The 25,967-nt window shown below is 35.4% G+C and overlaps 1 protein-coding gene across 1 annotated transcript; it reads left to right on the top strand.

The window, feature by feature from the left end:
• The first annotated feature begins 478 nt into the window (after positions 1–478).
• SRP72 (signal recognition particle 72) lies at positions 479–25,602 on the top strand. The gene is made up of 19 exons (XM_037162238.2): positions 479–615; positions 2,519–2,639; positions 4,443–4,566; positions 5,792–5,935; positions 6,014–6,125; positions 7,568–7,599; positions 8,645–8,769; positions 8,854–8,911; positions 10,840–10,971; positions 11,759–11,887; positions 12,678–12,750; positions 15,102–15,166; positions 15,274–15,369; positions 16,980–17,083; positions 17,209–17,286; positions 18,031–18,168; positions 20,515–20,552; positions 22,824–22,983; positions 23,540–25,602. The coding sequence occupies exons 1-19, from the start codon at positions 507–509 to the stop codon at positions 23,715–23,717; spliced, it is 2,016 nt and encodes a 671-aa protein (XP_037018133.1). The 5' UTR covers positions 479–506; the 3' UTR covers positions 23,718–25,602.
• Positions 25,603–25,967: the final 365 nt, after the last annotated feature.

Consider the following 25,967-nt stretch of genomic DNA (forward strand, 5'->3'; position numbering starts at 1 on the left):
ACTCAGAACCAACCCCAGATTTTCCTATTATCTTTCAGGACCCCCTACAAATGTCAATTCTTCTACAAAATATTCTCTAGCAGCAAGAAACCATCTCTCTCCCTATCCCCCTTTTTCAAACGGCTCTTTATGGTTTCTAGTTGGTATTTTACCACTCTAACGACCTTTTATCTTCTATGGATCTTCGCCCACCTGGCGTGCAGGATACTGCTTCGCCGGCAGCGGCCACCCCAGAACACCAGGAAGCTCAGAGCCGAAACCGGTAAACCATTTTCAACTACCCCGCGAGATCCGAAGCCTCATTCCACCAGACCCTCTTCAATTAAGGTGAAGAGACTCTAACCACATATTTCTAGCAGCAACAGTGTAAGTTTCTGACGTTGATTCGAGAATACGAGCGCTTCCGACTTTTGAACGCTTAGCAACCAGCGGTTTCCTCCTCCGGTCACTTCAGAGGTCCTCTTCCGGGGCAGCGGTTGCCCCGCCCCTCCCGCGTTTCCTCCAAGATGGCGAGCAGCGGCAGCAGTGGGGTTTCGGTGCCTGCGCTGTGGAGCGAAGTAAACCGCTATGGCCAGAACGGTGACTTCACCCGCGCTCTCAAGACCATCAACAAAAGTAAGTATCAGGGCGGGTGCCGGGGCCGGCCCGGGTCGGCGGAAGGATACAGTCTGTTGCAGGCGTACGGACCACGTCTCAGTGGGCTTGGGGAGAAAAGATCCCAGCTGCCTGCGTCTAGCGTGCGAACGCCTGGAGAGCGTAGTGGGCGTGGTCGAAGCCCCCCACCGCCCCAAGCTTTCTCTGGGCCTTGGTGGTTTAGAGCCACGTGTACTTCCCTCTTTACACACAGCAGGTAGCGAGGGAGGGATTTAAAGAGACCTCTGTTGCCTACGCGTCGTCCAGATTGTTCTCTTATTTGATTCCTCTGTTTTCACGCCTTATATTACAAATATTCCTCATTGCCTCCTTTTCTCCTTCCATTTAGAGGAATGATGGAGACTGTTGCTGAAGGAGTTTGTTCTCTTAGGCCTCGGGGCGGGGGGAGGGGTGAAACCCCCCTGTGACACGTAATTTAGAAGCTGGTGCTGACAAGGTGAAATACGTACAAACTCGGGAAAGAGGGAAGGGCTGGATCTCCATACCAGGCCTGTGTTCCCAGATTTAATCTCTCCAATGTCATTAAACCAGAAAATGTGTGTGTGGAGCACTAATAACTGAAATCACATTCGAAGAAAAAGCTTGGCCTGTTTTTTGCCCCATATCTTGTGATTTCCAATAAACTACTTCGGTGTGAAGTTTACTCATTATATTCCTTTATCCTTTACTATGTAACTGTAATATGGCTATGCTTTTTTAATGCTGTCTTTCATGCTAAATTCTTTACTGAAGATGCCACCTATATTTGATAGATTTGGAAATGCAATCACCAGTACAGGAGTTAGCTAATTAAAGCAGTAATAACATAAAAGTTATGTCAGTAACATACTAAGTTGTATAAATAGTTTTCAACAACCTATAGTCGGGTTAATGTGAAAATAAGTGATTGTACTCATAATGCATTTTTGGTGATTTCAGGCATGGAAGAAAATAGATACTAATTAGAATTACTTGATTCCTAAACTTATTTTGAATTAAAGTTAGCATTTGGCTAGGCCCGCAGCCATTACTACTGGGGGCAGTGTAACAAGCTGCAGGAACTATTTCATCAATATCTCTCAGTTCTCAAGTACCGTATTGTTGTCTTCTTTGTCAGAATGCCTTTGATTCTTAGAATTGGGCTCCTGTAGTTGCCCAGGAGCAAGGGGAGTGATCCTGGTCATTTCATCACTGAACAGCTATTTAACATTGAAACTTGGCTACCTGAGTCCTTCCTTGTACTTTGGTCGTTTTAGGTGAAAAGGGAAATTTTGAATGGTTTTTTAAACTATTGTCAGTATAGTTTGCATCTGGATACTTTGTAGCTTACATTTGTATACTTTGTAGCTTACAGATACTACCAAAATATTCTCATTTCATTTTCTTGATAATCTTGTAAATAAAATAGGTAATACGAAATTTCATACTCATCTTGCAGATCAGAAAATTAAGATTTTCTGTGAGCTGACTTGCCTAAGACCTCAAGTCATCTAATGACAATCTTGTATTCAAAACTAAATTTGTTTCCAAATTCTACCTGAACTTTTCCCTGTGAAGTAATGAAATATGCACTATGTGACATGCATCAGAAGATGAAAAAGCTAAAGAACACAGCTTTCTTGCTTCTTTATTTCACTCTCCTTTTGGGGAAAATGCATCTTGGGAATCTATCTCATTGAAACTCTGACTTGTTAAATTATAACTCTCCTTATTACTACTTGTTAGGTTAAAAATGAGATCCACTTTCTTTTTTTAATGGTTTGACAAATCATTCCTGCTGCAGTATAATTAGAAACTAGTTTCCTGAGACAAGGGGTGGGAAAATTTAGTAAAAATGTGAAAAAGAAGTGGATTTTAAAAATATTTCTGTAAAATTGTTCGGCAGTACTGCAGATCGACAAGGATGATATTACCGCCCTGCACTGTAAAGTGGTATGCCTTATCCAGAATGGAAGCTTCAAGGAAGCCTTAAATGTCATCAATACTCATACCAAAGTGTTAGTCAAGTAAGTGATGCAATTGGTTGTTTGTGTAGTTACTAGAAACATGTTTACCATAACTATAATAACTTTTTCATCACTATTCAGTGATTTCGACCTGTTTTTTTTTTTTTTCTTCTTCTTCTTCTGTTGCTTTCCAGTAGTGTTTTTGAAACTGGTTCGAATAATAGTAACTTTGTCTTTCCTGCTTTAGGGGCCTTTTCTTTACCCCATCTTCCCTTTGAACCACTAAGGAGGAGGTAAATTATGGAGGGAGGAGGAACATAAATGTAACAGGAGTTCTCAGAGGGATATAGGAAGAACAGTTAAACAGATGGTGTGGTAGGGCAGTATAAGAGGAGATGTGTTTTAGCATTCTCCTTTGAGAATGATTTAGATGAGGTTCATTTTAGGCCAAGATCTTTCATTGCCAGAGTTCTTTAGCAGTCTATCTTTTTTTAAGATTTTATTTATTTTTAGAGAGAGGTAAAGGGAGGGAGAAAGAGGGAGAGAAACATAGATGTGTGAGATATACATCTATAGGTTACCTCTCGCACACCCCGAGTTGGGGACCTGGCCTGCAACTCAGGCATGTGCCCTGACTAGGAATCGAACCAGCAAACCTTGCGGTTTGCAGGCTGGCAGTCAATCCACAGAGCCACACCAGCCAGGGCTATTTCATTTGTCTTTTCATGAAATTTGAACTTGTATTCTAAATTGTTACTCTAATTTTGATTTTTTTTTTTGCAGTTATGTCTAAGCCCCAGAAGAAATGTGTATTAAAATGAAGTTTGCAGCATACTTATTCTTTAACGAAAGATTCTAGTTTATAAAGTACAGACCAGTATAAGTATACTTCCTTTTGTATAAGAATGTATAAACATTTATATGTGTATTTTACTACATGTGCAAAACAAACACTACCCAGTGAAACGGTGTATTAAAATAGTCACTTGTAGGAGGCAGGGAGGAATAGGACAGATTTGAAAAGCAGTGGAAGTAAAACCTCTTAGTGCATACCTTTTTGTTTTTTATTTGAGCTATAAACATGTATTATAGATTGAAAACTTATTTTAAAAACTTTATTAAAAATAAAAAGGAAATAAAGAGAATGCTGCTTTCTCCTAGTAAATATGTTTATGCTGAAATTCATTATTTTGAATTTTGACCATTTTGTGAGTTAAGGAAATTTTGAAATAATTTTTGTCAGGCAAGTAAATAAAAGATATTGCCATTCACTTTGATAAATATTTTTCCTCATGGGTTATGGTTGAAATTTCAAAATAAGTTTTAGGTGTCACATTAATGTAGTTAAAGGTTTATGTCTATGTAAAGTGGTGTATATGTAGTTGTATATTTACCAGTTTGGATCCAAATACTATGTTCTTTTAAGATATCTAGTTACTTTTTTTTTTCCGCTAATCATTTGCTTCTTGAACAAGTTAAAAGCAGCATTATATGGCTTGCTAGATTAGTAGATTTAAGGAATTTCTGTAGTAATTTATTTAAAATGGTGTTCACTCTGTCTTTGTACCTAAGACAGTTATTTAGCTAATTGATGATTTCATTCGTATGTGTTTATTTCAAAGGCCAATAATTCTCACAAGAATATCCAAGAAAGCAAAAGGCTAAGGACACGGATATAATATATTCTGCCACTAATGAGCTGTCTGGCTTCCAGACAAGTCACTAACCTTTGTCAGCTTCCTAGTCTGTTATTAATGGAGATTAAATGACAGTATATATCAAGTGCTTAGAACAGTATCTGGCATATAGTGAGTGCTCTGCTGTGTGAACTAGTAATCAGATATTGTTTTTTTCCTTTTTCAGTAACTCTCTTTCTTTTGAAAAGGCATATTGCGAGTATAGGCTGAACAGAATTGAGAATGCCTTGAAGACAATAGAAAGTGCCAACCAGCAGACTGACAAACTGAAGGAACTTTATGGACAAGTGGTAATTACTGCTTTTAAACACCTGTTAACAATCATCCTGAGTTAGCATAACTCTGCCCGTAGTAAAGAGCATGGATGAGGAACCTGGTGCTCCACAAAACTGGCCACCAAACCAGTCCTTGGGATTTAAACATATTTTCTGTTCTTGATCTTCTTGCAAAAGCTTCATGTATAATAGTCTATGAACAAGTGACTTCCTTGGGGTAATTTAAAATTATGAACTATCCTATGAGAGTTGGAAAGGAGCTTGTATACTTAAAGAATTTTGAAATTATATTAAATCTCAAATAAAATCATGGTGATAATTTGTATGAATTCAGCTAGTTCATGAAATCCTTGAAAATACCTTATTCTAACAGTGTTTTGAGACATATAATGAAGCCTAATGTAAAATAGAGCTGCTAATGAGGAAAGGACAGAAATATCGTTAGAACTAGGAAAACCTTCTTTAAGATTTTTAAAATGTCCATCTAGGGCAAATAATCTTGTATTGACTGTATTGTTCCCAAGAAGTAGTATGAGTTTAACAATATAAATGAGTTGAAGAAGTATTTGGGCAAGTTCTCAGATTGTAGGTCTATAAAGAACTAAAAGTAAGCTGGGTAAGTTCGGGGTAAATTCTAGCATTTTGAGATTCATGGAGGGTACCTAGTCTCTGACGTACATGGAGGACTAACTGACCCATGGCGATGGTTCTTATTACCCTTTTGAATCATATTGTGAATACTTCATACGACCTATACAATTGCTGGTTTCTGAAAAAGACAAAATGAACATTAAATATAGCAAACTCCTAGAAGTATTAACTCTTTGTTAACTTCTAATTTTATTCCTGTTTACTGGAGTTTAGTAGTTGTGGTATGTTATTAGATAACTTTTTCATTGTAAGTCAGATTTAGGGAATGATGTTTTCTATTAAAGAAAAGTTTTGTTTCACATTCCACTTAGGCATTTACCTAAATTCAAGTAGAGGTAAATACAGTGACTTTTTTAACTGAATAATGCCTACAAATCTGCAATATAGTAGATTCATTGCACGTAACTTTTTGAAAGAAGTAGTAGCATGCAGAACTAAATGAGAAATTATAAAGGAAGAATGGTTGATTACCCATGTTATGCTGTATGTTTTCCTTCTTAGTGGTTTTATAGGGTTTGTATAGTGTTGGAGACATAACACTATTTCTTCTGTCCCCCGACTTTTTTACTTGCTATTTATTTGTCTCCAGTTATACCGGCTAGAACGCTATGATGAATGCTTAGCTGTGTATAGAAATCTCGTCCGAAACTCCCAAGATGATTATGAGGAGGAGAGAAAAACAAACCTTTCAGCAGTTGTTGCAGCTCAAAGCAATTGGGAAAAAGTGGCTCCAGTAGGTATCATTGAGTATCACATAGCTGTGAAAAGATATTCCTGTTTAGTGTTTGACTAGTATTTTGTTCCATGACAGGAGAACTTGGGCCTCCAAGAAGGCACACATGAACTGTGCTACAATGCTGCATGTGCACTGATAGGACAAGGCCAGCTGAGTCAGGCAATGAAAATCCTACAGAAAGCTGAAGGTTGGAAATTTATTAAAATTAATGTGATTATGGTGTACATGTAACTTGGCAAAATATTTCCAAAATCTGCATTTGACTTTCTGAAGTTTTTAAGGGGAAGTGATTAATTTGGTGGGAATCTCTTAAGAATTAATCTAGTCTTTCTTTTGGAGAGTTTACAGTATCTGTCCTCCATTTCTGTCTAATTCATGAGTCATACTAGTTCATTTTCAACCACACAGGATCTTAAAGTATAAATTTTGAAGAGTAGGTTTTGGACAAGTTACAGTACATGTTAAATTTAAATAGAGTTTGTCAGTGTTAAGCATTTGCATGAGTACATGGCATATAATATAAGCATTCAGTAAATATTAGTTATATTTACTATACAGGTACTCAGGTATAGTAATAATGTGGTATACCTATATGGGCCCATGTATGCACACACACACTATATATTTATACACTGATAACACTATTCAAGGACATCTTTACTCCATTTGGTATGTTTTCATATATTGGGTTGGCCAAGAAGTTTGTTTGATTTTTTTTTCTGTAAGATGGCTCTAGTAGCACTTGGTTGCCTTTAACTTGATTCAAAACAATTTTGTTAGATTGTATGGTGACAGTTGCCATATTAGTATGCACCTAAAAAAAACTTACCAGCATTGGTAAATTTTTGTTTAGCCATTTTAATATTGAAGATGGGAGAAAATAAGCGTCATTTGGGGCATATTGTGCTTTATTTCAAAAAAGGTAAAAACAGCTGAAATGCAAAAAAAACAAAAAAAATTGTTCAGTGTATAGAGAAGGTGCTGTGACTGATCAAATGTGTCAAAAGTGGTTTGTAAAGTTTCGTTCAGGAGATTACTTGATGGACGATGCTCCACAGTCATGCAGACCAGTTGATAGCCGTCAAAGTGAGGCATTACAGAATGTAATTCTCTTTGATTGAGAACAACCAATGTTAATTACACAGGAGATAGCTGACATACTCAAATATCCAAATCAATAAAGTTGTTGGTGAAAATGAAAAATTTATCTTCTATTTTATGGAAAAAAAATGGACGGACTTTTTGGCCAACCCAATACAATATTTACATGTGTTGAAGCTTTTAGAAAAAATTGTAGAAATTAGGTATTTACTATAATACCCAAATAGATCACCATGCTGTCATTTAAAATTATAACATTAACACTAAAAAGGAAGATGTACATCATAAAGATGTTCATACTATATTAAACGAAGGAAGGTATTCTACATACTATTCAAATTTGAATAGTATTCTACATATACTATTCAAAATAGTATGTAGAATATCCCACTTTCATCTAGTATACTTAATGCTAATGATAAATGTCAAATCGTTATTAAAATTATCTTGAAATGTTGCTCTCTGGAATGGTGAAAGGAATGGGAGTTATCCAACAGTTGTTAATCTTAAAACTATTTTTTCCTGTAGATCTTTGCCGCCATTCATTATCAGAAGATTCTGTAAGTATTCTACTGTTGTAAACCCACATTTTGCACTTTGGACTAATACAAATTTGTAAGGGGCTTTATTATACTTTTTATTGACATTTTGAAACAGATGATGACTCACCGAATAGGGATGATAGTAGAAAAACCTCTTGATCACTTATTTGAAGTCATTGCTTAGGGTGAGAAATTACAGTACAAAAGTTTTTATATACCTGAGCATTCTATTTTAAGTTCATTTAAATATAAAATCAGACTTCTATTTTAGATATAGGGCTCAGGTCTTTGAGTATGGGTCTGTTCATAGTAATTCCATGTATATCTTACATAATCCAGTATTTGTGATTTCATTTCCAGTTTTGTTTATGTTTTTTAGAAGTGCAACGCTATCTGAAAGACGGTTGTGAAGTAGTTTCATTATAGTCCTTTTAGTTGTTACCTTTTTATTAATCTCTTAGCATTTTCTGGCTCACACCTAATTAGTAATTTTCTTTAGTAACTCACCTTTATCAAATATTTCTGAGCATTCTACATAGTCTTTATTGAAATAAGTCTCTTTGCATTCACAGTACTTCTTTTACTGTGATAAGTAATTTTTATCATTTGCTTGTCAAACATAACTGGCATAAAGGAGTTGGAAGCAAGCCCATCTGACCACTAGTCAGTGTATATTCGCCAGGTGAGAACAGGAGAGCTGGGTATGGTAAAAGAGAACAGCCACCTAGCCTTCAGCGTTCATTTTACATGGGTACATGGGCATTGGTCAACTTTTCTAGAGGAGCAAAGGATATGGATTAATCTGGAGTGACACTTAAGAGGGCTGCTTTAATTATAGAATTAGTTGCAGCTTTTGACGTTCTTTCTGTGGCAGTAATTAGGATTTTGTGAACTTGCCTCTTGGTGGCAGTTCCTTAATTTTAACAAGATGAATCAAAGGCAAAATTCCTAAAAATATGTATGTCTTAGGATTCTATACCTTTTAAAGGTTTGGATTACTTGGTAAATATATGGAGCAACTTGGAGAATTTACAGGAAAAAAAATGTTTCTTCTTCTGCTTAGGATGGGACTGAGGAAGACCCCCAGGCAGAACTGGCCATCATTCATGGGCAGATGGCCTATATTCTGCAGCTTCAGGGTCGTACAGAGGAGGCTTTGCAACTTTACAATCAGATAATAAAGCTAAAGTGAGTTATTAAAATGAAGTGTCTTTTATAGGGAGGGAGATTTCTTTTTAAAGGGTTGATCCTTTTTTACTTGCTTGTTCACAGGCCGACAGATGTGGGATTACTAGCTGTGATTGCAAATAACATCATTACCATTAACAAGGTATGAGTTACCCATGGCTTTCTTACACTTATATTTTATGCTGACAGCATATTACCTGGCTTTGTTCTAGGATAAGTGGGGTTTTTTTTAAATTTCCATAACAGAGTCCAAAATTGTAGCAGATCACATGTAGTAAAACTTTTTTGTAGTCACAAATCCTGGACTTTAAAATCTTACTGTTTTCTTAGTGTAATAATGTGAAGAATCTCTGTTAGAAAACTAAAATGTTTGAACTTTTAAGCTTTGTATGTGCATGTGTTACATAATATTTTCATCTAGTGAGTTTCAAAGTTTTCTGTAGATAATTTTTTTCTTTCCAGTGGTTTTTATTTTGAAGGGGAGGTGTGGACAGGTTCTCTTTCTCATGTTCAGACTTGAAATTCAGGTGAATAGAAAATGAAAGTAGCATTTGTGGAGTTTTTTGATATGCCATGTGATTTTTTTCAAATGTCATCTTATTTTATCCTCACAATTATCTTTTTAGGTTATAGTACTAATTTCCAATTTATAAGAGTATAATCTGAGGCTGAAAGGAGTTAAGAAATTTGTATAAGGTCACAAATAGAACAGGTAGAAGTTCTATTTAGAACTATTTAGTTGGATTTAGAACTTGTGTAAGTTCTACCTCTAGTAAGAGGTAGAACTTGGATTTAGATTTCAGTCTCTAACTCAAGGCTTGCTCCTTCTCCTTCGTAGCACTTCTCCTCCAATAGCAGAAATTCAGAGTCCCCAGAAATGGGATAATGGATTAAGGGAGGTATTAGTTACAGGATGTTAAAGGCCATTGGCATGGTTTAGGCTTCCAAAAATTGATGCAGGCTATTGAATTTTAGCAAAAATATATACCTACCTACACTTATGAATAATTTGAAATGCCATTGAGGACAAATTTTTTTAGTCTGTTTTGTGAGCAGGAGAGTGTGCAATTACTCAGTGCAATTAATTATACATTGAACTTTCTTTAGTCAACAGGTATTTATTACCTATTGCTGGGTGCAATAGGTAATGCTGAAACATGGTATTAATCATTACAGTTTTAAAATCTCATTTCGGTCTTGAGAAAAATGTACATGTTTAAATTTCTTGCCTTACACTTTATAACTGCAGTATTTGGTGAAAGAAAAGATCTCTGGTTGGTGAATTTGAGCTTACCCTTGAAAGAGAGATACAGTTTAAAGGTTAAGCACCAGCCTAAGCAAATGAATTATGAAGAAATATTTATGGCCTGTAGGAGGCAGGAAATGAAAAAACAGAAGCTAAGAGGATATATACATGTTGACTAGTTTTAAAAAATAGGTTACATTGAATGATACCAAAGTATGGGAGACCTTCAAGCAACCAGTTGATGTATCTCTTGCTCATCGATATTTCTTTCTCTCCCCTCCTTTCTCTGTAAAAGCAATTTAAAAATGTGTTTGGGTGAGGATAAATAACAATAATATTAATAATAAAAGGAAGGGAAAAACAGTAGCCATGTTACATTATTATTATTTTTTTGCTAAAAATGTGTTCAAGGAAGGTGTGAATATATTTTCTGAATTTTAATGATTATGTAATAGCAGGTATTTCAGAGAGGAATGAGTTACTTTCCTCATTTGTCATCTAAATTCTAAAGGGCATAATTTGTAGAACTTGCAGATTTTAATCTTTTTAATCCTAATTTTCATTGTAAGATTTGTGCTGTCCCTGTGTACTTTCTGTCAAAAAGCTCAAAATAAACTTTTATAAAACAAGCTTTAATAGTGGAAAGATAAAATTAAGAACCCAAGACAAATTTATATGCATCTTAGAAGCATAGGTACCCCAAGCAGGCAAATGTATTATCTTCCAAGCTCTCTTGTTCTTATATAAAATAAATGAAAGGAATAAGCATAAAAGAACTGAAGTCTGAGCTTGCTCTTAATGATGGATAAACTTTTCTTTGTCAGGACCAAAATGTCTTTGACTCCAAGAAGAAGGTTAAATTAACCAATGCCGAAGGAGTAGAGTTTAAGCTTTCCAAAAAACAGCTGCAAGCCATAGAATTTAACAAAGCTTTACTCGCTATGTACACGAACCAGGTAGGTAACAGATTTCTGGTTCCTCTGGCTAAACCTTTTTAGAGTATGGCCCCTGAAGCATACTGGCTGTATCACTGCAGTCTATTTATATTTCGTCTTATATCCATGTGTTTTTCAGGATGTCATATGTAATGATTTTATTGGTTAAACAAGTAATTTCCCAATTCCATGTAAAAGTATGCTGTTGGTAGAAAACACTATTCATATCTGTAGATGAGATAATCTCATTACATTAGTTCTCATTTCTCTGAATTAAAGTAAATTAATTATAGTGTTATAAATATTAAGGAGGTCAGTTCTAACCCTAATGTCCATTAATTCTAAGTCAATTATGATTTCATACTCCAGAGCAGAGGTTTTCAGTGGGAGGGTGAGAGGCAGTAACGTTTTATTATTTAGAATGGAGTTAAGTTATTCTAAAATAGTTTAGCAAGAAATACCTATATGTTTTGTTGTTTTGAAGCAAAGGCTGATAATTGATACATTTTTTAAAACAAAATTCTGGGTTTTAAGCATTCAAATGAATGTTTATAACTCATCTTTTCCTAAAATGCTTTTAGAACTCATAGTTTAAATTTCATAAATGGAAATTTTTTTAAATAGGAAAAAATTAAGAATAGACATTATAAACCAATTCTTTTACCCTAGGCAGATTTTTACCTCCTACTTTGTTTCAGCTGATTTCCTTCCTCCTTACCCTATCTATTTTTCCTTTTTGGTCACTCACTTACATTTAATTTCGTTAACCAGCTTATTTTTGTTGGGGGGTGTGCATACTGTCTTTTAGGCAGAACAGTGCCGAAAGATATCTGCCAGTTTACAGTCCCAAAGTCCCGAGCATCTCCTGCCTGTGTTAATCCAAGCTGCCCAGCTCTGTCGTGAAAAGCAGCACACAAAAGCGATAGAGCTTCTTCAGGTAAAGGAATTACTTGAGTACTTAATGAAGTGTCAAATAGTTTCAGCCTTGTTTCATTTTCATTATATATAAAAACTGACAAATGTCACAGACAAACTAATAGTTAATATACCATAGACAAATTCTATAGGGTCATTTTAGTTAATTCTTGGGCGATACCTTTGTTTTATAGAAATTTGCATTAGTACATGTTTGTTCTACACTTTGTCCTAAGCACTCTTTAGAGTGCTTTTCATTTTGAGGTCTAATTAACATCAAGGGTTTGTTTTATGATTATAATACCAAAACATACATAACCCTCTTTTCAATAATGTATTCTCCAGTAAGTCCAGTCCAAACTCAAATAATTATAGAGCTCCTGGCTTGGTTTTAATCAGCCTAAATCAGCTATTAGATTATTTTTTAATTTCTTGAGGGTAGAGTACATTGGAAAGTTGGACAGGGTAAAATTAGGACCATCCTGAGGGGCAGAGTTGCCTAACAGGGAACTTCAGTAAGGAGTTATCATTTATTTGAGTATCTTTTGGAGGTGGGGGGGGGGGTGGGAATAATCTTACTATTTCTTAGTGACTTTCTAGAAACTTGGCATTTATGGCACTTATTTTCAGAGCATAATTTTGAAGCATAGTGGGTGTTGTATAAAATTTTTCTAAAGTAAAACTTTGAACTAAGACCAGAAGTTTAATATTTTAAAAGTGGATTTAAATTTTTATGTAGTAAGTAATTGGAATGTGTGCAGTTAATTGTGTAAATAAAATGTGTGTGTTTTTTCCAATTAAAAAAATTTTAGGAATTTTCAGACCAGCATCCAGAAAATGCAGCTGAAATTAAGCTGACCATGGCACAGCTGAAAATTTCCCAAGGTATTAATGATGATTTCGTCATGACTAATACATCATTTTAATGGAAACATATGGTTGGAATGATTCTGAAATAGTTGAACATGTGAGTTTTAAATTTTTGCATAATGGTGAGACCTCATTATTATTTCAAACATGAAGCTACTATATGGTGTGAGCCCCAACAGACTTAATAGTGAGTTGGCCTTTTCTTGGGTTATTACTGAATTGTTAGAATGAATCTCAGTCTGTGCCTTGAAAGTCTATAGAAGCAAAAGATTTGTTCCAAAAGAACATATTTAGTTCAGATTTCCTTGGTATGTCATGCGTAGAAATGCTTATATCTGTCACTTGGTAGTATTTGCATGAAATAAGGGTTACTTTACCTCTTGGTTTTCAGAATTTCTTAACCCTTTATGCTTTATAACTCATATCTGTGGGGGAGAGGGGCAAGAAAATTTAATGAGAACTGATGTTTTTGGATATTACAGAAAACTGCTAGTGTTTTTGTCCATGATCTTGAACCAACCCTGAGTGATTATCTAGAGTTGAGTTGACCATATTTGGTAGCCACTATTTATGCATAGCTATTTTAAGTTAAATTAAATGAAATTTAAAACTTATTTAAATTTGGCTGTGATGCCACATTTCAGAAGCTTTGTAGCCACATGTGGCTAGTTGGGCAGAATAGGATACAGGATGTTTCCATCATCACAGATAGTTCTGTCAAACAGCTCTGGTGCAGAGTACCATCCTCAGTGGGGATGATAATTGCTTTGGGGGTATTCAGCAAATTTTTGTATATTATGATGGCTAAAATGAAAATGTTATGAGGAGAGGGGAGGGGGGTTGGCAATAGGAAAATATGTGTAAAAAGGCACCTTAGTGGGGTAGTAATGAAAACCTGGTTGGGAAACACTGCTGGTCCCCTTGTGACCCTGTTTGTTTCTTTTTCCTTGGATCCCACCTCTCTTTGTCCTGCTCTCTTCTTCTTTCCTCATTAGGTTTTCAGGGGTTTGTTATTGTTTTTTGAAGAACTATTTTATCATAATAAAAATTACTGAACATTGTGGTGCATAGGTTCTTTGATATTGATGTTTTAGGATTCTTAGGATATAATCCTAGCAGTGGAATTGTTGGGTCCAAAGGCAGGTCGATTTTTATTTTTCTGAGAAAATTCCATACTGTTTACCATAGCACAATTTACAATAGCCAAGGGTTGGAGGCAACCTAGATGCCCATCAGTAAATGAATGAATCAAAAAATTGTGGTACATGTACACAATGGAATTCTATGCAGCAGAGAGAAAGAAGGAGCTCCTACCCTTTGCAACAACATGGATGGAACTGGAAAGCATTATGCTGAGTGAAATAGGCCACGTGTTGAAAGACAAATACCATATGATCTCACCTTTAACAGGAAGCTAAACAACAAAACAAACAAGCAAGCAGAAAAAAAAAAGACACTGAAATAGAGAACAAGGGGATAGTGACCAGAGGGGAGAAGGAAGGGAAGTTAAGGGGAAAAGCGGGGAGGGATTTGGAGGAACAAATAGGAAGGACACAGGGACGAGAACTAAGGGGGGTGGAAATGGGAGGGAGGTGGGGAGCAAGGGGCGGGGGAGGCTGGGATGGGAGAAATAGACAGAAACCTGTACTTGAAAAATAACTAAATAAAATTTAAAAAATAAAAATAAAAATTACTGAGAGAGAGCCTGTCATGTTTTTAAAGACTTTGAAAAGTGTAGTTGTTAAGGTTTGCAGTGAGTAGAAAATTAGAATTCTAACATTGTAGGAAAGTTTCCATTATACTCACGTGTAATAACATATTTCAGGGCCTTTAGGGAAGGACTCCCACTTTTAAGTTACAGTTTGATAAGGAGAACTAGAACTCACAGACTGGGAATTGGGAGATGACTTTTCTGGTCATTTGCCATTATCTTTCTTTGTGGGTGTAAGCAAGATATGTTGTTTCTTTACAGCTTAGTTTTCTTATCTGTAAAATGAATAAAGTATTCTTTTTTTTTTTTTTTTTTTAATCCTCACCCGAGGATATATTTATTGATCCAGAGATAGAGGAAAAGGGAGAAACACCAATCAGTTGCTTCTCTGCACGCCCTGACGGGGGGGGGGGAGACCCACAACCCAGACATGTACCCTGGCCAGGAATTGAACCAGTGACCTCTCAGTTCACAAGAAGATACTCCAATACACTAAGCCACACTGGCCAAGGCTAAATAAGAGTACATTCTTCCCAAGATCCCATAGCTTAAGTATTTAGAGATGTTACAATATGGCTTTTAAATTCCTTGTCTCTTATTTTCCATAATATACTTTCTTCATTGTGATGACTGATTTTGTCTTTAATTTCTTAAGGTAACGTTTCCAAAGCATGTCTAATCCTAAGAAGCATAGAGGAGTTAAAACATAAACCAGGCATGGTGAGTTATTAAAATTTTGTAAGACTGTGAAAGTAATGGCATTAATAGTCCATTGGTGTGTTTGGTGTTTATTTGATATTTACTAATTTATACCTTTGGCTGGGCAGGTATCTGCATTAGTGACCATGTATAGCCATGAGGAAGATATCGATAGTGCCATTGAGGTCTTCACACAAGCTATCCAGTGGTATCAAAACCATCAGGTAAATAAATGGAATAAAATGTTTTTATTAAGGGTATGTTTTTACATAAAAATAAAAAGCTGCACTTTTTGAACTCAGAATTTAGGAGAATCGAATCATTCCTACTTACTATTTAAAAGAAGAAATGCTATTACTGTCATATTCTATTTTTTTTAAGTATACCAGGTCCAAATTGAGTTAGTAGAAGTAAGAAATGGCTGCAAAATGGGGGGGGAGGATTGCTCAGTTATGTTTCTAAACCTCTGTCCTCTGTGTGTATGTGTTTTTGAGTGTGTAATCTCAAGAAATAAGAATAGCCCTGGCTGGTGTAGCTCGGTGGATTGAGTGCAGGCTACAAACTAAGGGGTCACTGGTTGGATTCCCAGTCAGGGCACATGCCTGGGTTGTGGGCCAGGTCCCCGGTGGGGGCCACGTGAGAGGCAGCCCCACACTGATGTTTCTCTCCCTCTCTCCTTCCCTTCCCCTGTCTCTAAAAATAAATTTAATCTTTTAAAAAAAAAGAAAGGAGAATAGTAGTGCATGATCGCATATAAGAGGACTCATCTCTGGTGGCCAGAGAGTCCATAGACAGTAGTAATTGGCAGAATCATAGTACAGTTGACCCTTGACAGCATGGGTTTGCACTGCACAGGTTCACCTGTATGTGGATTTTTACAAAAATAAGTACTATAAATGTATTTTTTTAATGATTGTCTTAGTAACATTTTCTTTTCTCCAGCTTCATTGTAAGAATACCGTATATAATATATATAACATACAAAATATGTGTTAATAGACTATGTCATCAGTAAGGCTTGTCAGTGGTAAGCTATTATTAGTGGTTTAGTTTTTAGGGCATCAAAAGTTATACTAAGATTTTCAACTATGCAGGGGTCAGTGCTCCTAATTCCCATGTTGTTTAAGGGTCACCTCTACCTGGAGTAATTGTACACCATGCCTCCATCTAATAGGGACATTTTAATTTTTTTTTTTAGTATGGCTCTTTGCATAGGCAGTACTCAGCCTAGGTGGCATTTATACTGTTAGCACTTGGGGGGGGGTTGTATTTTTTTTTAAGATTATTTACTTATTTATGTTGAGAGAGAGGAAGGGAAGGAGGGAGAGAGATGAACATCAGCATGAGAGAGAAAAATTGATCGATTGCCACTCATGCACACCCTGACTAGGGATCAAACCTGCAACCCAGGCATGTTCCAGACCAGGAATCGAACTGGCAACCTTTTGGTTTGCAGTATGACGCCCAACCAACTGAGCCACACTGGTCAGAACTGCTGTTAGCACTGTTAGTGGTCGAAAGATATCAATGTTCTGGAAACTATTAAGTCAGTGTTTGAGATCTACAGTGACATATATTTGGTAATGGGATTATTTCTAATTTGGGACAATCTAAATGGAGATGGTTTTCCTAATTCATAAAGTAGTCATCACTTGTACTAATTTGTCTACCCACCTCCCGTTTGTGTGTACAGATTTGTTTATGATTTTTCATGCATTCTGTAAAACTTGAGGAATTTACTGGATAGGTCCATTTTAAAGGTCTACTGAATATAATTTCATTGACTTGCTAGATGTTTAGCTTAAAACTTTTTTTCTTTTTATTCAAACTGTAGCCCAAATCTCCTGCTCATTTGTCCTTGATAAGAGAAGCCGCAAACTTCAAACTCAAATATGGGCGGAAGAAGGAGGCGATTAGTGACCTAGAACAGCTGTGGAAGTAAGCTCTGAAAGGTGGAGATGTAGAAATCCAAATTTTATTTGAGATGAGGGAGTTATTTTGCTTGTTTGTTATTTTCTACAGTTTTATAAATTGTTGAGTAATTTTCTTATTTCTTTTTTTAGACAGAATCCAAAAGATATTCACACCCTGGCGCAACTTATTTCTGCTTACTCACTTGTAGATCCTGAGAAAGCTAAAGCGTATCCTTTTGGTTGTTTACTAGATCTCTTCCAGTACATGTTTGGCTAGGACTTTTTTTTTTTAATTTCAGCAAACAAACAAAATCCCCCTTCTAACTAGTAAGAGCAAGAATGAGAATTTATTGATTGATGCGACTGAAAAATACAGCGAAAGATCCAGTTTGGGGTGCAGCTTGATCACAAGCAAAAGTGAAGTCCATTAAAACACAGCTTATATTTCCCCAGGTTCAAGTCCAATAGCCAAAAAAAAAAGATATTTTATTTGGATAGTAGTACATGATTCTGAAATGTCATTCTGATTAACTATCTTGGGTCGTGTGCTCATTTTAAACAGGGGAATTGGTGTCCTGGTTGCCTGAGTTTGTATCGTGTGTTAGTCCAGTATGGGTATGTTCCCCAGACTGAGATTCTAAACAGCCACAAGTCAAAAGCTTTTCAATAAGTCTGTGTTTTATACACTTGATAGCTGTTTTGGAATGGTGTTTTTATGAAGCTACCACCTACAAATATGTCACTGAGTTAAGGAATAGATGATTAGGTTATAGCTCCTTTCTCACATTTTCCTTTCACAATATGTGATATATAATTGACATTGTGACCTGATTTGTTGCTCTGTAGAAGATTTAAGAACTCGTTTTTGCTTTTGACAAAAGACATCAAAAAAGACAGTGCACTTCTCTATTGGCATAGATATATTGTTAGAAATAATATATATTGTGTTCCTGAACTCCTGTTCTGTCCCAGTCTTAGTAAACACTTGCCCTCATCAGATAGCATGTCTCTAAAAGTAGATGTTGAAGCTCTTGAAAATTCTCCTGGTGCTACGTACATTCGGAAGAAGGGTGGAAAAGTTGCTGGAGATAGTCAACCAAAGGAGCAAGGGTAATGTTTTTCATTGTAACAGTCGCTAATGCTGATTTTAAATGATTAGAAATAAAAATAGACTATTACAAAAATTCCATGTGAGTAAGGTTTAAGTCTCCTTTGTTTCTTTTCCCTTCTTTTTTTTTGCTGTGCCCAACTCATAGTCCTCATTTCCTCCCTCCCCTCTGACCCAGAATTAACTCCTGGTATTAATGTAGCGTACATTCTTCCAGATCTTTTTCTTTGTGTTTACACAGATGATGTAGAAATATTTTCCTCAGATTGGATTATTATTATTATTTATAGAAGTGAAATTCTATTACACTTACTTTTTTCGAACTTGCTTTCTTTCATTTAATAAGTCTTGGAGATTTTCCATGTTCTAAAGGCAGACATATGTTATGTGTAGGCTGGATATGGCCTACTTTATTAGCCTGCAGGTTACTGATATACATTTATTATATCATTTAGTGGTTCTAAACCAAAGTTCTGATAAGCTAGATTTTGTTCATTTGGAGGAAATGTTAGCTGACTTCATTAACTTACATGAAGTCAAATTCCATTTCTTTCCTTCTTCTACATTGCCATCTCAGAAACAGCAGATGCCTGTGGTAAATGTTTAGGATTATGTTTTTGACTAAGGATGAATAGAGAATAGAAGAGATAGAACACTTTCTCAGTTTTGTGGCTTTCTTAGTTTTTCACTATTTTCTCCTTTTTGAGTACTTTGGAAATCTAAATTTTTTTCTAACTTTGAAACAGTATCAGGACCAATTACATGATTGACTTCATTGTGAACTCTGTGATTGGTAACAAAAGATATTATTATCCTCATAATAGAATTTTAAAAACTTAAATAAGGAATTGGCATTGTTCTATTTTATCATATGATTTTTTTTTTTAGATTTTATTTATTTATCTTTAGAGGGGAAGGGAGGGAGAGAAATATCAATGTATGGTTGCCTCTCGTGTGTGCCCTGCTGGGAACTGGCCTGCAACCCAGGCATGTGCCCTGACTGGGAATCGAACCGCGGTTGTTTGGTTCGCAGGCCCTTGCTCAATCCACTGAGCTACACCAGCCAGGGCTTATCATATGATTCTTATTCCAAGTCTTATAAAGAATCCCAGCATGAAATAAATCCAAGCCAGATCTTAAGAGTATTTTAAAATAATGCCTATTTATATTTTTTCAGTATTTTTCCCCCTCTTCCAAACAGGGTTGGGTAATAATTAGTAAAACCATATAGTTATAGTTCATTTCTAATCCTATACAATTACTGAGAGGTACATTGACTTTTAGGCTTTTAAATTTCAGCATAGTGTTTTCATTAGGCATTAATATTTTTCATTTTATCCTAACTTTTGGATACAAAGATTTAGTTTCTTTTCAAGATACATTGTGTTGTTGACAAAATATAAATCATGGCCTTGCCCTCCACAGAACCTAAGTCTAGCAGAAGGAAATACAGCTAAATAGTACTTGCAATAAAGATTGCACATGCTATGATTGAGCAGGGCATTTGGGAGTACACTAGAGGGGACAGTTCTTCCTGGTGACACTGAGAGGTTAGGAGACATTTCATGGAAGTGATTGGGTTACTGTTGAAGAAGATGAAGAGAATGATATAGCAAAGTGTGAGCAAAGGTAAAGAAGAAATGGCAGAGAATCTTCAGGAAATTGCAGGTGTGGCTGTGGAGTGTGATTTGTAGGGAGGCAGTGCATAGTCTGGGTGAAAAGTGAAGCTTTAAGACATTGTATGTTTCATTTCTTATTCTTCAGGGTACCCCGAAAGAACTTTCACAATGGAATAACTTAGTAGAAAGAATTTTTGGCAGAAATTCTTGCTGTTTCATCTTTCTAGTTCACTGTTTTATAATGTCAGTAGAATTACATTACATGAGTATGTAGAGATTTTTTTTTAATATCTTCTTCTTTTTCCGATAGCTGTCAGAGTACTTAGTAATTATTTTGAAGTATTTTATTCTTACACTCTTTTTAGTATTCTTTCAGGGAGCGAGTCAATATACTTAATAAAGATTTTATTTAAAATTTTAAGATAAATTCACAAGGTTCAAAACCTGAAAAATAAAAAATAAAAATATAAAATTTATAATAAAATAAAAAAAAGAATAAAAAGGTTTCCTCCCACTGCTCTCTGCCCTCTTCTCTCCCAAGGCCAAGTATATGGAGCTTGATTAAATTTAACTGAAATAAATACACCCGCTAGTCTCTTAGGTATGGCGAGCCCACACTCAACAAACCTTGAACACCTTTATGATAAATTATTCAGCTCACTCTTTTGTACACGTATAATACTCTGTATCTTATCATGTTGATGGTAATGATTTTTCTTCTCTATGTAGACAGGGAGATTTGAAAAAGAAGAAGAAAAAGAAGAAGGGTAAGGCTTTTTAAAATTAATCTTTAGATTTCTTTCTGTAAAAAAACTTTTGAGTTTAGCCTTATAAAAAAATCTTCGAACAAATATACTGTCCTCTCCTTTTGTGTCTTTGAACACTTTGAGTTTTGTCTTGACTATTGCTAACAGTTAATTTTATTACATTGAAGAATACAGCTCTGGAGTTTGCATAAATTCAAATCATTGCTCTAGTAACATTGCTCTTTCTTTTACTGTGACTATGAACCGGTTACTTAACATACCTGCCTGAGTTTTTTATCTTTAAGATGGAATATGATGGTATGTATCTCTGGAGTAAATAAGATACTACGTGTAAAGGTCTTAGAACAGTGCCTGGCTACAGTAACCCCTGATCCATTAGGGTGCTTTTGGCTTCGAGTACCATAGAATTTCATCAAACCAGCTTAAGAAAATTCAGTTTGTGAAACTGGCATTAGAATTAGCATCACGGTTAGTTGAGCCAGTATCTCTTTGTGCTGCTGTACACAAAACTGAATCCCACTAGCATCTTAGGTGGTTTGTTGGAAATAGGGCCACATACTTGTCATTTACATCCAACAGGACAAAGAGGACCCCTCTACATTTGGCAGTCTTTCCCATTAATCTGATTGGCCAGCATAGGTCAATGTCCAGCCCTGAACCATTAACCAGGGGAACACCATGCATTGTGATTGGCTTAGACCGTCCTCATCTATGGCAGGAGTAGGTGGAATTAAGCCAGGCTTGGCTTCACCTAGTCGGAGGTTATCTATTCCTAGGTCTTTGGGAAATCCATGGTCCAATTCAGGTTGCTTCTTGATTTTGCGCACTGCCATTTTGGGACTCAGTTTTTCCAAATCTCCTAAGTTTATTAATATTCCTCCATCTGTTTTCCAGCTTCCAAAATTATGTTTATATCTTTTCTCCTGTTCTTCTAATGTGTTTATTATCATTTTAGTGGAGTTTTGGGATAGTGCATAAACTAATTTTTGCATTTAATCCACTACATTTCATTAGAAATTTTATTAGTTCTCACTTTTGTCACAGTGCTTGTAAATTGGTAACAACTCAAGTATTTATTTTGTGTTGTTTTATGTATTAGTAACATTTTAAGGGAATTAGTGGTAACTATAGGTAGCCGTAACTTGTGGTTTCATGTTTCTCTATATTTTGTGGTTTCCAAATGAGCATATTTTAAAACTTACAAGCGATACATACTTATTCTGAAAATAAAGTAAAATAAAATAATAATAAACAAAAGTAATAGACTTCTATTATTATAGAATGGCATAATAAGTAAAAATTCCCTACTCCAAATTCATGCTCCCAGAGATAATTACATAACTTTTTCTGTGTATAGAACATAATATACATGTACATGATCAGTCTGTTTTTACTGATATGAACATATCAGGATAATTTTTAATTTTCTATTTTAGACTGTATTGTGCAGACATTTTTTCAAGTTATTAAATATAGATGCACTTTTTTTAACTCGTCGTATAGCTTGCTATAGTAGGGATATACTGTAATTTATTTAATTATTCTTTTATTGATGGCCATTTAAGTTAGTTTACTACTTTAAAGACTATCACAGAATATTCTTACACACATAACTTTGAGACTTAAGGATTTCTGCAGGACAAATTTTTAGAAGTATAAATTTTGACTGGTACTGCCAGTTAGCTTGCTGTCTACAAAAGCTGTCCCAGTAAACCTTTCTGCTAGTGGTTTTTGAGTGTTTCCCATTATCTCACTAACACTAGGTATTACTGCTTTTAATATTTGTTAGTTTGATAGAAGTTCTTACCTTTTTCATTTTTATTAAGTAAAGTTGACCATCTTTTTACATAATTAATGATTTTTGTTTCTCTTGGCTTACCCTAATTACAGCTATGCCCATTTTTCTTTGTGTGATTTACTTCTTGATTGCCAAGAACTTGTTCTACATTAAGAATATTAGTGCACCCTTTTATATATAGTGTATTTTTGTTTTATTATTTCTCTTAATAATATTTCTTTTACCAGATGAAATTTAACTTTTTTATATAGATACATCTGTGAAATATTTTTCCTTTATGGCTTCTGAATATCACGTCATGCTTAGGAATAAGGCCTTTTCTCCTGCTAGATTATACAAATAAAACTTTCTCAGATAAACTTATTTTAGTTTTAATGTTAATTTATTCTCAGGCTGGGATGTACTGTTTAAAAAACTGTTTGAAATCATTTTGGATAGATATCTCATTTTTTTATCAATTAATTGTTACACAGGAAAACTGCCTAAGAATTATGACCCAAAAGTGACCCCAGATCCAGAAAGATGGCTACCAATGCGTGAACGGTCTTACTACCGGGGAAGAAAGAAGGGTAAAAAGAAGGATCAGATTGGAAAGGGGACCCAGGGAGCAACTGCAGGAACTTCATCAGAACTGTAAGTCGTTGCTTCTCATGGACACACAGAGCATAGGTTGGATCTTTCTGATAATGACTCAGGGTCACTAGTGAGACTCTTCAGTGTATTTTAAGTGTGGTATTTCAGGTTTGATTGTATGGTAAGTACTTGGATTATAGGATTATATCATAAATAATAGGATTCCGGTACCTTCAAAAGGAAACTAAATACACTGAGTTATTCAACGAATTAAATATCTAGAGAAACAAAGATATAAATAAATACTATGACTAGAAGTATTACAGTGTTACTAATTAAGTAATTTAGTACATGGTAGAATTATAAGTCATTAAAATTGTTTACTTTCTCAGCTTTCTAAGACTTGGCATGTACTGTATATTATCTTTTAATTATAAAGCAGTAAAAATTTTGTTCAAAAATAAAATGGATAGGGATTGGGGTACCCACCTTAAATAAATAGAATGTGTGTGGGAGATTGTTAAAGGTGGAAATGAAATCCTTATGTGTACGTTTCTATAGTCTTTCTTTGTTGAATATATGAATGACCAACAGTTTCCTGATGCGATGATTTCAGGGATGCCAGTAAAACTGTGAGCAGCCCACCCACCTCCCCAAGACCTGGCAGTGCAGCAACGGCATCTACATCTACAAGTAACATCATACCCCCAAGACACCAGAAACCTGCAGGGGCTCCAGCAACAAAAAAGAAACAACAACAGAAAAAGAAGAAAGGTGGAAAAGGTGGCTGGTGATTAGAACATCCTGGCTACAGGCTATGTTTAAACTTAAACTAGTCTTAGTGACACCGGAACGTAATAAAGATAACACAGTGAGAAGCACAGAGCTGCTCCCTCTCATCCCCACATTTTCATAAAATTATTTTCTTGTGCATCAAAAAGGAAAAATACCTTCCTCATACTCTGCCTGGTCAGACTTGGCCTACTTGTACCACCTAGCTTTGTACAGATGATGAGGACTCAAAATAATTGGGCATTTACCCACCTTAATGTCTGTTTCTTTATGTGATGATCTGGTGATGGTTTTCTCAGTTTGACAAATAAGACATGTTATCTGAGGTTTCCTAGGATATAAACAAATTACTTCTGCTGTTTTATTTAACTAGAGTCTGAAGATACTTGTTCTGTCAAGTCCCACTTTAAATTACGTCTTAGGAGGTCTTGGGAGACCGAAAGTGGAATCTGCTGAGCACTCCAAATATCTGCTTAGAAATATTGTGTGATAAAAAAGGGACCTTGTTAATTAATACACTGGTGTTTTTCATTACATGAATGGCCACAGGAAAACTAAATGTCTTCATTAATTTTTACCACAAATTCTCTGTAATGGGATACTATACACACACACACACACGTGTGTATGTGTATAGTAATGAAAAGTGTGTTTGTATATGTATATACATATATCCACATATATATAAATATATGTAAATTAGGACTCTTTGATGCCTCCATATCATTTTCAGATTATGATAGCATTATGCCGATTTAGTACTATAAAGAACTGAAGAAAAACTTACCAGTGTTGTCAGAAGTTGACTCTTAGACCCAGTGTCCTGAGGTCAGGTGGGTATAGAATGTCTCAGTCAGATTTAATGGACCCTGTAGAAAGCATGAGCATTGACTTCCTACGTAGAGAGGAAACCAGTAAGAGAGTTCAATAGCAGGCAATATTAAAACCTCACAGTCCTGGTTAGCTCAGTTAATAAATACTCAGATGGCTCCTCTTTCTAGTTAGGGGTGTGACTATTCATTACCCTTTCCAAAGCAATGGAGTATTGCGCAGTCAGTCTGTGTTGTCAGTGTTGCTCTGGGCTTTCCTAGCTTATATGCTACTTTCCTGATGAACAATAAGACAAACACACTGGGATGCCCACCCTGGTGAGTATTCGTTTTATGTTGCCCAGGATAGCATTGAATTTACACCTGAGTTACTTCCTTTTGACCATATTACTCTACCCTTCTCCATAAAGTGCTGCTGTGTTTGACTCTGAACATACCGACTGAAACAACTTCAAAGAGTTTTTGAAAGGCTTCCCTCCTTTACAAAAGTAAGGAATATGGTGCTGACCTTCTGTTTGACATTAGAATCTGCAGTGGCATCTAAACAAGAGACCCTCATATGAATGATTTATTATGGCATAACTTTTTGAGCTCTCCGAGAATTGTCTTTGGTGAAAGTGACAGATACTCATTTTTCCCAAATATATACCCCATTACAAGAATAATTGTTAGTCAATTTATTATTTAGGATTCCATTAAATTTCTGTGGTGAAAGATAATTATTTTAGATTTCACCAAGCTACAAAATTTTGGTGAAAATTATCATTGAAAATTTTGACACAAGGCACAAAGTGAAATTTATAGTTCTCTACTCATTATAATCACCAGTCTTTGTTATTAACCAGTCATCACTAAGTAACTGAAACCTCAGTTCACATCAGTTATTGTCAAATGAAGTGTAAACATCTACATTAATTTTCTTGTAATTTTTTCTTTCGGACAGGTCTTTAACCAGGATGTACACACTTTGTACATATGTTTGTGTCTACATTTATAAAACAGTATGGATACACCCATTCACTGTGGCACATTTTAAAATAAAATATTCTAGCAGTGAGTGTGGATTAAGGTGTTTTGGGTGTTGACTTTTTATGGGGAATTCCTGGTTAATGTATCAGAATTTTTTAAACGTAAATATCTAAAATTATCTTCAGCTCCTCCCATCAAAGCCACAAAACTAATGGATCGAGAGAGCCCAGTTTTACCACCACTGAAAATTCATTGAGTTGATGCATGTATATAAATAAATTGAGGAATAAACATTTTATTAAGTTATTAAGCTTAACATTTTCAAGACTTGGAAATTGCTAACCTTAGAAACTGTTGCATCACTCAATCTCTGAATCTTGCCTGTGTTCTTTACAAGCCTATTTGAAACATCTGATGAAGAAAAGTCAAGTTTATTGCAGTAAGATAATTTTG

This window comes from Artibeus jamaicensis, unplaced genomic scaffold, assembly GCF_021234435.1.
Source record: "Artibeus jamaicensis isolate MK-2021 breed Jamaican fruit bat unplaced genomic scaffold, CSHL_Jam_final contig_889, whole genome shotgun sequence".
In the NCBI taxonomy this organism is placed as follows: Eukaryota; Metazoa; Chordata; class Mammalia; order Chiroptera; family Phyllostomidae; genus Artibeus; species Artibeus jamaicensis.

What these genes read in the sequence shown, in the direction of transcription:
- SRP72 (XM_037162238.2), top strand. Translation starts at nt 507, where the DNA reads ATGGCGAGCAGCGGCAGCAGTGGGGTTTCGGTGCCTGCGCTGTGGAGC. An exon ending in ACAGCTGAAAATTTCCCAAG is followed by an intron (nt 12,751 to 15,101) that starts GTATTAATGATG and finishes TAATTTCTTAAG; the next exon opens with GTAACGTTTCCAAAGCATGT. An exon ending in AGTCAACCAAAGGAGCAAGG is followed by an intron (nt 18,169 to 20,514) that starts GTAATGTTTTTC and finishes TTCTCTATGTAG; the next exon opens with ACAGGGAGATTTGAAAAAGA.